Genomic DNA, 13,455 nt, shown 5'->3' with positions numbered 1-13,455 from the left:
AAAATGACGATGATGAAATATTTTCATTAGTTGCTACTGTTGCTAAGATGAAGCCTAAAAGAACTCGCTATACAAAAACGACAACGTTTCATACTCCATTCTCAAGCGTACTCTTCTGCTGCTACTGGTGACATAGCCTGTGTGTTTCAATTAGTCAATAAAAAGTTTTAATAATCGCCAAATAATCTTATATCTAATTGCAACGTATGGGATTAAATAATATTACACGGTAACCACTTATTCGATTTTTATGATTATTTTATAAAAGTCACTAAGAATAACCACGGAGGCGGCCATATTGCTCGATCGGAGTTCACCGTATCCATAACTGGACGAGTGGCATGCGCATGGGTGAATATCGGAAGACATTTTTGTACATTGCGATTGACCGATGCGCCAGTTGGGGCGAAAATGCCAACGTTGCATACGCGCCACGGTGCAGAAGAAATTATAATGCTTGGGATCCAGACGTTTGCGTGTGAAAACGCCGCGTAGGGAATTACAGAAAATGTTGGATAAATGCGCGTGAAATAATTCTAAAATATTTGAAATTTTCCTTTAGAAATGGAATAATAACGACATTTTTACTATTTATACTTTACAGCCGCTGCACCGGTACCGGCCAAGGACGGCGATCCGGGATACAAAGACTGGGTATTTATTAATTATACTTTCAAGAGATTCGAGGGACTGACTCAGAGAGGAGCGAAATTGACGAAGAGAAGTTAATGGAACGGATCTTAACCCGTGTTTAGACTGTGATGTTCTGCCAGATGCCACGTTGCCTCTAACTCGGTGCAATCTTTGGTTGGTCGACGGCTCGCCCTTAAGTGCAAATCCTATGTAGTTTTCCGCGTCGTCACCGGTCGACAGCGGCTTTCTTTCGTCGCCTCGCAAGTAGAAAGTCTGCAGAATTTAGACGTAAAACAAAATTAGCGCCGCTACCAGGTTTGTAGGCGCTGTAAATAGAACGGTCACCGACACGTGATAACCGCGCACCTTGCACTCGTCGGGCTCCGCTAAATTATTTTGTGTTCCCGGCCGACACCGCGTTAGCTTATAGCGGTTCGTGATCTCAATTTCCAATAAGTGATACGTCGTTAGCCTTTTTATTTCGTCGATTTGTATTACGAGTATTTAACTTTTCTTTTAATCGAAATAAGCAGCAAAACTGTTTAAAATGCGAATAATTTAAGTCGTGTTTTGTAAATTAATAATTTATTCCAAGGTAGAATTTTACTGGGATTTTCGCCGGGTGGCAAAAATCCACGCCAAATTTCGTCGAACGACTTTGGGTTCATACTTAAGTTTGCTTGGCGGGGAAAATCGTAATCTAAGAACGAAAAGAAAAAGTTCGTTTTAGTACAGTTTCTCGTTGCCGAGAAATTTCAATCGTGGTAAAAAATTATTCGAATTTGGAAAGTAATTTATTATCGTCAGTTTCCATCGGAACGTTAATAATTCTGTTTAGAAACAATCCTTTTTTTCCGTAGATTTTTCGTGCGTCTCGTTTTTCCCGGGGCTGAATTCCGCCGTTACGCTAGAACCATTGTAAATGAAATTAATTTATTTATAGCGTACGTCACTATTAGGGACCGTAGTGGAAATACGTCACGGAAAATGCGTAACGAGAAAGAACGTAATAATTGTTAATTTTATTTTCTAAATATATACGTACGAAGAACGTAGGTATATAGGTGGAAAATATCATTATAATTCCAACGGAAGCCACGGTAAGAGAATTATTATTATTGAAAGAAAGCTCGAAGCTTTAAGAATTGTATTTAAAAAGTAAATAAATAAAAAATATATAATTTGTTAATATAAAAATTATTTGCCGTTTCCATGCGATTTAATCTGGAAAACGTGTAAAAAATCACGGCGCGGAGACGTGCGAGTTAAATCCGGAACTAAAAGCTTAATTACGGGGAAAACCGCGTTCTTTCCAAAAGTCGTCGTCTGCCGTGGGACAAAAGGAGAAAAAAGAAATCACGCCAAAGCCGTACACACGTTTCGGACAGCTTTTTGCGCCTACCTTTTCCTGGGAGGAGAAACGGCTGGATAAAGTTCGTCCCAAAAGGAGTCGACTGTGCATAATTCCTATGACCGACCGGGTAAAGGAAACGGAAAGACAGGTAGGACTGAAAAGGCAAGGCCTTCCCGCGTTGCGGGTCTCCTAATCCGGTCGAATATTTCGACGACACGACTAATAGACCCGAATCGGATAAAAGTTAACGTAGAAACCAGCAATTATTTATTGTGACGCGGTCACAGTGCCAGGCTGCAATATTCACGACGAAAATTTATTATTATTGAATTCTAATAAATTTGGTTCATCTGTATATAAGTATTAATAAATCATAGCTTCTATTAACTCTTAAATCATCACACTCCTGGATCTATCAGATGGAAAACGAAACAATCTTATGGCTGTCGAATTTTTACAATTCGGTGCTGAATAACAAACCATCATATTATATATATACATAATAAGAAATCCAACTAATTGAGATCGAAAGAAAGAATCAGCTTCGCTCTAGAACAGTGTTGTCCAACTCACGGCCCGCGGGCCACAATCCTGCCCGATGTGACTTCCCGTGCGGCCCGCCAACTTTGGTTGAATATTCAAAACTTTCGTTAAGTAAAATTTCCAGCAGTAAAAATTCTAAAATATCCACATAAATACTGCAAGTTTCTGGTAGACAAACATAATTTGTGTTCACATTCAAAATACAGTAGAGACTCGTAAATCGGCACCCCGGTAATTTGAAAATATTTTTTTGTCTTGGCCCGCGAACTAAAATAAATTTACAAAACGGCCCAATCTTGATTTTGGTTGGACACCCCTGCTCTAGAATCACCGTACACATAACCTCAAAAGGATCCAAAATGGCGACTGTCGCGATGCATCACGGTATCGTGTCTAGACCTTGTGTTTATAGACCTTGGATGTTGGAACAAATTGTGGACCACTAAAAGCGATTCTCGACAGGAAATGAGCGTATCGTTCGTTCGGTGAAAAACCATTCTGCTAAAATCCCTATTACCGGCGGTTTAAGTCGATTTCCTGATAGAAAGACTAAACCGCCATCGATTACGAATAATATAATGTCGACCGAACCAAATAAAGTCGATAAAGGACTCGTACGGAAAACATAGCCTATTAACAAATCGGACGCCATTATTTATTAATACGGTTGTATTGACGGCCGAGCGGTCGAGGTGGCAGCCTACCGCTCTAGGGACTCTGGATCGAATTCGAACGGGTCGAATAATCCCCAGGAATTTTTCGGGGGTGGTCCGTTCGGATATGTCAGGCTCCGTCTCTCACCACCCGGTCGCCCCATTGTGGGCCTGGCCGAACCCATAATGTTGCCTACAAAAAGAGGCCCTCTTAGTGCCCACAGGGTGGAGTTAAAAAAAATACGGTTGTATTTCGTACCATTGTATTAATTATTCCATCTCGTACTTCGAATTTAATCCGTTTGAAGTCGCAATCGATTTTTCCCATTAGAGATAACGGAATGCCAATAATCCCTTACGAAACCGTAAACGACACCCGTTTCGATAACTTATGTAGGAAATACGCACGATGGAAGGTAAGAATAATACAATTAATAAATTTTAAGAGGTAAAGACTATAATAACAAGAAAACTGAGTTTACGGTACCTTAGAAGCTGCCGATCCCATTTGCGGCTCGCTCGACACCTTCGGCCACCTTGGGTGCTCGGCGATAAGTTCCTTCTCCCCCTCTGTCGTCGATTTTGCCATCTTCCTCTCATGTTCCGTCGTGTACAGGCTCTTCTCGGCCGGCACTGTTAATAGCTAGGGCTTTTATTTATATAATCCAACATACATAAAATAAAGCGAGACACGAACGAATCGCCAGACGATTCCGGCGCACAATGGAAAATGTTTAATGGATGATGGAAATGTCTACTGGTGTTCGGTACGCTCGGCTACTGCAAGGCGCTTATTAGAATTTAGAAAGTACCGTACGGAAATGAAAAAATCAGAGTTCGATGAAAAAATTAAATAAATAAATATTTATAGTCGTTTCGCAGGGTAACACTTTCGATTCCAGGCAGCGCAATTACTGCTACAATGCTATTACCATTGTCGCAGTAATTAAGTGAATATAATTTGTTTTTTAAAATTATATTCTTTTTATAAGAATTATATTTAGTTTATTATTTTGTTAAATGTTAAATAGATGGCGCTACGTGAAAATCAACAATCGAATGTAGATAGAAATTAATTGATTTACAGAAATTCAATCGATATTTTGGAATGGAATGTACGACGATATCTAAGTTAAAAGTATATAAAACATGACTGCCGAGTTTCTTAGCAATTGATTGAGCGGCCTAATAGTGTATAATGAACAAACAAACAAACATTCTCATTTATATACAGGGTGGGCCAGCGAAAACGAAACGGCAGAGTGTTCGTGTTCGTCCAAGCAAAGCGCTCGGACAGGTCGATTTTACTCTCGAGGAGACATCTTTTGCAATAAAGTTTTTGCGATTCTGAATACAACAGACAACAAAAAATTTTAAAAACTCATTTATTTTGTATTAACTAAACAAACATTTATTTCGAAAAAAATGTTTGTTTAGTTAATATTCAGAATCGCAAAAACTTTATTGCAAAAGATGTCCCCTCGAGAGTAAAATCGACCTGTCCGAGCGCTTTGCTTGGACGAACACGAACACTCTGCCGTTTCGTTTTCGCTGGCCCACCCTGTATAGATTATTAATGTTGAATATACCGAAACTGTATGAAAAAACATAAATTTAGCTTATGCCATTCAGAGGTTTGTTTTGTATCACACATTAAGGGGGGGGGGTAAAAACTACTTTGTAAATTGGGTTTAAAAATTTTTTTTATTGTAAAGGATCTTAGATAAAAAGTTTAAGAGATTCTGATGTAAGGCAAGGCATACATTATACTACAGACCCGTGCATCTGCCTTAGAATAGCGTTCGTGGCAAGTTTCGAAAATGTGAGGCTGGAGGTACTTTTTTTTTTTTTTTGTAACTCTTTCCGCCCAGTGGACACTAAGAGGGTCTCTTATAGCAAGCCCATTATGGGTTCGGCCAGGCCCACAATGGGGCGGCCGGGTGGTGAGGGACGGGGACCGAGATATCCGGACGGACCACCCCCCGAAAAATTCCTGGGGATTTTTCGACCCGTCCGTATCGATCCCGGGTCCCCCAGGGCGGTAGGCTGCTAACCTTGACCGCTCGGCCATCCGGCCGCTAGGCTGGAGGTACTGTACGTCACAAGTCCGTGTGTATTCGTTAGCGTTTACGTGAGTGAATAGTCTGAAAATCTGTTAATTATTAATTAGTTTGGAAGATGGTATATTGTTGTCAGCCTTTTTGCAAGCCACGATCCGAGAAAACTAATGTTACTCATGATTCATTTTTTCTCCATGGGAAACAAGCAATAAAAATTTTATTGCTAGCGTTTGGTTCCGGCGGGTTCGAATTTTCACATAAATAAAGTTTCGTTTGATTGGTTTCCTAAAAATTACGAAACAGAGAAAATGGGTAGTCGCTATCTCCAGCCTTGGTGAGTAAGAACATTTGATATTTGACTATTTTGTTTAGTGATAAAATTTTTCGTTTTAAAATACTCGTAGTTAGTTTCAGAAAGGTAATGTCTAATAACCATTTATAACGCATTCGATGAGCGATAACAACTAAATCAGCAAAATCTGCAAATGCTTGAAAATCATTTTGAAAACGCACTTACTTCTTTATAAAATTACAGATTTTGATATATGTTTCATTTTATGCTCTATATTTGCACATATTATAGAATTCTATTTTGACTTGAAGTGAAAATTGAAATATATTCAACGTAGAAATGTGATCTCGGTGATTTAGACTAATATCAATATCTGTTTTTATAAGATTTCTAAATAGTCATCTGTTTAGAAATATTTAGATATCTTATAATACATATTTTTATTTTATAAATTTAATAATGTTTTTATTATTTATTGATAAACATTAATAAAAATAATGTTCATTTATTAACAATATATCATTAATGTTAAGGAAAAAATGAAAGTTTGTGAACCCCAAGTGGTACTTCATTGGTAAGCAGTCTACACTTTAAATCTGATGACTACCCACCGGTAAGCGTTGAAGAGATCTAAGGGGCTTTTTCGGTCCGAGGCAAATTTAGGGGGCGTTGAGGACCAACCGCTGCACCGCTGGGCAATACAGTAGAGCATCGATTATCCGACTCAATTGGGGACTGGGGTTGGTCGGATAACTGAAAACTCGGATAACCGGAAAGTATGAAAAAATACATTATTAGTATAGTGTATTAGACCTGGTTTAAATACTAGCCTCCCTTTCAGGGTCGAGCAAGTGCTGCCAGCTAAAACATGCAAAAATTTAACAAAAATAATATTAAAGTAGCCAAGACATAACCAAGTATTGTACCGCCACATCACTAGCGGACATTTGAATTTGCCGACTAGAACGCGGTCGGTTAATCGGGGGTCGGATAATGGATGCTCTACTGTACTCGCAAGAATACGCTAAAAAGTTTGGTTTTAAAAAAATCGTTCTAAACCTACTAAAAATCATCGAACGCATGTTTCAACAAATAATTCTGAGTCGAGTTATAAACTTCGTAATGTAACTGTATTTATCTATCTCCTTCCCAGCAATATTAGTTAATTTTAATACCAACACACCTGAATTTAATTTTCCGAGTTTTTTCTCTTTATTCCAAATGTTTTCAGCCTATTTTCGATAGGCCATCATCAGGCTATCATCCATTATTCCAAAATGGAACGTTTTGTTCAAATTCATCTTATTTGAATTTTTTAAAATACAGTCAACAAAAATTTTTTGTATATTACATAAACAAATAATAGCGTGTTTAGTAATTTTTATTAACATTACATAATTGACGGCCGGATGGCCGAGCGGTCAAGCCTACCGCTTTGGGGGACCCGGGATCGAATCCGAACGGGTCGAATAATCCCCAGGAATTTTTCGGGGGGTGGTCCGTTCAGATATGTCGGGCCCTGTCCCTCACCACCTGGTCGCCCCATTGTGGGCCTGGCCGAACCCATAATGGGCCTTCTGAAAGAGGCCCTCTTAGTGCCCACAGGGCGGAAAGAGTTTAAAAAAAGTTACATAATGAAATAACAAATTACGAGTCTAATATTATTAATAAATTAAATTAACATATAAGTTCCAGTTCACTCCTTATGGATTATTAAAACCCGTACTTTTTTCGCTCTTGTATTTCCATGCTGTTGGTAAAGCATTCGCATCTTTTGCGTTCAGGCAGCGGTTCCTCATTTTACTTTTGTATATCTCTATTTTTTCCATTTCCATCGCAATGGACGGTGAGTGTAACGTTCTAACGATCTTTGCTTCATCCCATCTAACCATTGCTCTGTCCGATTGTGCCATGCTTGCCAGGATTGTGTTATTGAGACCTTTATTAACACTGTATTTGTGCTCCTTTACTCGTACTGCTAGGTTTTTTCTGGTCACCCCTACGGCCGCGTTTCTTTATGCAGCGCTCGAGATGCGCTTTACAGCGAACAGTCTGAAACCCGTTTCTAAATGCAGCGCTGCAATGTAGCGAACCGTTTCTAAACGTTTGCTGCAAGAGGTCGCTGCAGCAAAGATAAAGCAGCTTTTACGTCCTGCTACACGTGTAAAGCAAAATGGACGCTTGTGTGTATAATACGATATTATGCTGCGAAAATAAAAAAGTCGAAGTGACTGTTGATAAAAATATTATAGAAACATTAAGAAGGATTAAATTTTATAAAATGACTCTGAAAGTTATCTAAAGAATAAGAAGATACCATATCTTAAATATAATTATACATCTCCTATCTCTCTACTTTGTTCACATTTTCGGAAAGAGAAATGCTCAATTCTTTATATCTCTTTATTTAAATATTGTAGTTCTTTAACTAAAGCGCTACTTTCGGCTGTAACTGTGGAATTAAAGGATAGATTACGGCATCCGTGCAGTGGCGTAGCTAGCATGGATGACACCCGGTGCGGATATCGTGGTGTCACCCTTTTTAACTCTTTTATAAAACTGTTGAATTGTAATATCTTTGCACTCGAGCAACTTGAACGCTATATTGAATATGCGATATCACGACGTATGAGTTTGAATTTATAGAATAAATCACAGTAAGATTTTCAGCTGGTGCGAGCTCTCGTGGCGTCTCCTCATAGCGAAGAAACTGTCATGGGAGGCGAGCCGTTGACCTTTTTTTTTTTTAGGTACAGGCCTACCGGGTGTCACCCGCGTAAGGGTGACACCCGGGGCGGGCCGCCTCCACCGCCCCCCCCTTAGCTACGCCTATGCATCCATGTTTAGCTCGAGCGGAAAGCGTTTCTAAACTATGATACAGCGACGTGTAGCGATAGCTGCTCGTGACGTCATTCTCGCTGCATAAAGAAACGCGGCCTACATATTCTTTATCGATCCCTATTTGTTGGTTTTCAAATGGGATTCTGTATACTCCCGCTTGTTCCTCCATTCTTATTTTGTCCTTATCATTCCTTAATAAACTATATATTTTGGATCCGTAATAAACTATATGGTTAATGTGTACCTAGGTAGCCAAGATGGCGGCCGGGGAAATTTTTCCCTACATTCTAGACGGCAACGGGAAAAATTTTTTTCCCTGTGTTCGACGTAGCGGCCGCGTTTCCTGTAACCTCGAAACGGAGACGCGCGATTTTGCGTTTATGACGTGAGAGGGAGCTCTTTGGAAATGTGACGAAATGTGTTGGTGCCGAAATCGTCGAATTATGCAAATTTCGTTTGCAGGGAGTTTAGAAGACAGTGGTGTGTTGCATGTTCAGTGTTGGCATCGAAATTTTTTTTTTTTTACAATATCTGTTCTTTCCGAATTGCTAAAAAGGTAATTTATATTTTTTACGAGTAAAAACAAAAAGATATTGCGTTTTTTCGTTGAAATTTTGTGCACGTCATGGGCGACGTTAATTTGAGTTCGAAGGAATTCTGGGCCAAATGTACTACCAGGAAGTTTTATAAAATGATGGAAACAGATTATTCGGAATTGGGATTGAACCGGGCAATTGATAATGCATTCAAATTTGCTGTCAAATTAGGTATACAGCAGATAGAATCGCAGTGTTCTACGTGCGAATAAGACATGCAAATTATATTACAGAAGCGAAAGAAACGAATGTCTTCTTAGATGCAGTTCGTGTGCAGTTAAATATTCAGTGTACGAAGGAACTTTTAAAAGCAAATGTAGTCGTCTGTTCCTCGGGATGTATCTTGTCATTCATAATGGCACTACCTATGTCTAGAATGTGGTGCGACGATTTCGGCTTTAGCATGCGGGATATCTCGAAAAGCTAGTATAGAACCCGAGACAGTTCCGCCTGCACCCGTTCAAAACATCGATAATAATAAGAAGAAGAAGTGAAAGAAATCAAAGAAAGGTCGGGATAAGGAAACGTCAACCACCGCGAGTAAAAAAAGAAGAAATAAGAAGTCATCGACAGTAGCAGCCGACGCAAAACAAGGGGGTAAAAAAGATCTATAATAAACGAAGATCAAAGTTCGAAAGTCGGGAGGAAATGTAAAAAAGGGAAATGACAGACAATCAACGTGAGTAAAAAAATGTTTTTTTTCTATTAAAATAGGGTTTACAGTAGCCTATTCGGCACAATTCTAGGTCAGAATGACGCGGTTGGGACTTTAACAGAACTGTAGAACATAGGAACAAAAAAGTCTAATGAACCATGGGTGTACGAGCGCGCCTTCGCGAGATATAGGCCTCCCAAAATGACTATATGGCAGCGAACATGGCGGCCCGACTGACCTCTCGTACGGGCGCCACCACACGCCGCCATGTGCTAAACTAGTGATCGATTCACGGTAGTTCTTGAACAAAGTAAAAAAATGGGGAAAACGTCTACTAAAGGCAATTTTAACGGCAAGCGACGGGACTCCCGTAAAATCGTAAAAAAAATATTGGTCACGTAACCCGTAACCCGGCTTTTTTGCTCGCGAACCCGCATAACGTAGGCGAAACTTTCGAGGGCTATATCTCACGAATGCGCACATATACAGGTTTCTTTTGGTTCCTTTGACTTTTTTGCTCCCCAGGGGGTCGACAATTTGCCCCCCTCCCCACCGTCGTCATTCGGTCCTAGAATCTTGCCGCTTATTATAGTTTAGGAGTTTTTAGTTTGCGTTATTACGAAACAGTAGAAGACGAAGATGGCGACCGGAAACGCGTTAGCCACGTCGAACGCAGGGGAAAAAAATATCCCCGTAGCAGTCTCGAATTAGGGAAAATTTTCCCCGTCGCCGTCTAGAATGTAGGGAAAAATTTTCCCGGCCGCCATCTTGGCTATCTAGGTACACATTAACTTACTATATATATTGGATCCGAAAACTATAACATGATTGATGCCTATGGCATCCATGATGTTATACTTTTTTTCAAAATTGCAGCAATCAAGCATAGATTTAAAGAAAGTGCGCCTTTTTGCCACCTTTTTCTGATTAGTTCGTGTTCGAAAATAATCGTATTATATACGAATCAATGAGATGCCGCGATAATTTTAATCGGCGTAAATTTTGAGTTTTTTTTAAGGCTTCGAGCAGGCCGCGTTATAATCAAATCAGCGTTAAGCGGGATCTTACTGTAGTTTTGTCGTTGCTGAGTTCGGAAGGACTTTGCATTCTCTGCAGGAAATGCTCGTCTTCGGCCATCTTGTTTTCCCAATACCTTCCGTCTGTTTCGTTAGTATCCAATACCGAGAGTCTCCGTCTCGGTATTGGTATACCAGCCCCGGCCGAACGGCGCGATTTTTGTCTTTCCGGTGTTCATTTCACCAGCGAAAAAGTCCCGAACATTTAATGCACGCTTGAATAACAATTTTTATAAAACGAGAAAAAATTAGAAATGAAAGCGGAGGTCAAGGCTGGGATTTTATTTTGGCTTGGACTACATCAGAGTACAGCACATCTCTCCTTCCGGACACTTGTCGTTGTTTTCCTCCTGTCTGATATTGGGATGGCAGGCCAACATGCAAACTCCCGTCTCGCTGCAATTGTCCATGCTTTCTGTCGCCGCCACTGAAAATACCAAGTCGTTAACCTTTACATAAAATTTCTATTATAATATAATAGTAATTATTTGGAAATAGCCTTTGGAAATAGCCTTAGCCGCAATCAATTTTCGTCGGTGGTACCATACCAAACGATATTTATCTCAATATTATTTCATTTATAAATATCGTGCTTCGTTTTCCGAAAGTATACATTTCGGAATAAGAAATCCGCCGGGCGCCACTGTAATCCTTCTTATACGTCCGTAGTATTACGTACTCGTAATAAATCACGCCACGTAGTAGAAACCGGCGGTTCGTTTGTCTTTTAAAATATTGGGAATTTCGTCAATTATCGCTCCGTTTTATAAATAAGAAAGAGAAGTTTCGTTTAACCGGAATTAATTAGAATTGCGGAAGGACCCAGCGCGCCGACCGAAACGTCTTCTTAAGAGGCCTGGCAAAAGTATTAGTGGACAGATGCCCAAGGTTCGTCCTCTTTCTAAGGGTTTCCGGCACACCACATTTGTAACCCAATTTTCCCATAAAATTTGGTGGGATCTTACCTTCCGGCGCCGACCAGAGGACGGAGAGAGTCAGCAAACCCACGAGAAGGACGAACTTGTACCCGGTCATGTGGCCGTTTAACACAAGCGGCAGCGCCCGTCCTCCCCTTAAATACCGCCGGCGCACTCGTCGCTTTCCCACGGAATTTGGTCGAACATCCGACGGATAAGGGAAATTTCCCGCCGGATAAGACGTTTTCCAGTTGATTGCGCAACTGACGGCCGACGATTTTCCGCCCGGGCCGAAAACTGTGGTTGACGGCGAAAATTTGGCCAAATATTCGAACCGGCCGGCTGGACCGGGGTTGCAGCCCGGCGGCGGGTTAGCCCGATGTCTGAACCTTTTCTGGGGCCTGGGAACGGTTAGAAATAATTTAAGGGGTCGTGTATCGACTATTTTCTGGGGAATTCGAAAGTGATTCCGCCTCTGCTTTGGACGAAGAAAATTCCCAAAAAAAAAGTTTTTATTCGCGAGAATAAAACCGCGCCTTTTCAAATAATTCCCAGGCGGAGGTGCATTTTCACCGGGATTCCCGCTCGGACGGTCCTCCGGGAACCAGACCGAGGTAGGCCGTTACAAACACGAGTGTCTGTCGTATACGACGGTAGTTACGTTCCGAAAAAGTTCCTTGTTACGCCAATCCGTGCTACACGAAACAAAGAACTAATGCAAGACATAGGGCTACATTCTATAAGTTAACAAAAGTATACAATTCTTTTCCGTTACTAAGAGAAATATGTTTATTAAAGCAATTGATAAGTAATTAACAATTACAATTAAACATACTGTAATATTAACTTTAGTTAAACTAGAGCCTTTTTCATTTTACAAAATGTCGTCGTCATCTCGGTTTTTTGTCCATCTTGATCAGAAGTATTTCAACATCTTCATACTTTTTATTTTTATCATAAACAATATTTTATGGATGACGAAATAAAAATACGTCATTAATTCATAATTTGTTTTAGCGGGTCGCGTACAGACCGACATTTTTAGAATTTGTGACGTGAGACCGTCGTATTTCGTTCGTCTTTTTACAAATGATCGCTTTACCTACGGTTAAAAAAAGTTTAATAGCACCTATCTAAAAATGTTTAAATAAACTTTACTGAATACGAAAATTAATCTATAAAAACAAAGCGCGGTGACAGTCTTAAGGGTTAAAGTCTAAAAGCAATGACGTGGTTGATAGGAAAATTGAGACAAGGAAGTAAAAATTTCTACTATCAGTTTTCGTCAAAGTTGAACCGACAAAAGGCGTAAAATAACGAAGTTTCGCTTAGAAATTATGAAATTTTGTGCGGAGAATTTCCAAGACCGCTTTAGAGCCAAACCGGAAGTCGTGTGTACGGGGATATCCACAATTTTCCAACTGTGTTACAGCCAAAGCATGTCGTAGAAGTACCGCGTTGTACCAGGGATACCCGTAATCTATATCGGAAAGGAGTGCGTAATCCGGCCTCCCGAGGATCCGGCTCCTTACCGAATACGGGCCGATATACGTATATACGCGGTGGATTAATTATCCTTTAATCTTTTCTCTCGCCATCTTCCCGGCGGACCCCGGACGGGAGCGGAGGGACGGACCGCCCCGAGAAATCTCCAAGTTTTTTCATCCGCCGGTACCGATTCCCGGGAAGGGGAGGCGGGAGGCCAGGACCGGAATTTAATAAACGTCACTCGTCCGACGAATCATTCCGGAAACTTTATCGGTGGAGAGAAAAAGCCAATTATTTTGCGCCATGGGCCTCACCTGACCGGTCCGGCCTTTTCCTACCGGCGGGGC

General features: G+C 40.5%; 1 protein-coding gene across 4 annotated transcripts in view; it reads left to right on the top strand.

The window, feature by feature from the left end:
* The window catches only part of LOC136976767 (serine/threonine-protein kinase tricornered-like), a 95,715-nt gene extending 93,882 nt beyond the window's left edge, over positions 1 to 1,833 (top strand). For all 4 annotated transcript variants that reach the window (XM_067272132.1, XM_067272130.1, XM_067272128.1 and 1 more), the window contains exon 12: positions 605 to 1,833. In XM_067272132.1, the coding sequence (XP_067128233.1) occupies positions 605 to 729 (125 nt within the window). In that variant the 3' untranslated portion in view covers positions 730 to 1,833. The remainder of the gene's footprint in view (positions 1 to 604) is intronic.
* Positions 1,834 to 13,455: the final 11,622 nt, after the last annotated feature.

Source organism: Centruroides vittatus, unplaced genomic scaffold (genome assembly GCF_030686945.1).
Source record: "Centruroides vittatus isolate TY-2023 unplaced genomic scaffold, ASM3068694v2 contig_424, whole genome shotgun sequence".
In the NCBI taxonomy this organism is placed as follows: Eukaryota; Metazoa; Arthropoda; class Arachnida; order Scorpiones; family Buthidae; genus Centruroides; species Centruroides vittatus.
This window is presented reverse-complemented; position numbering and strand designations above follow the sequence as displayed.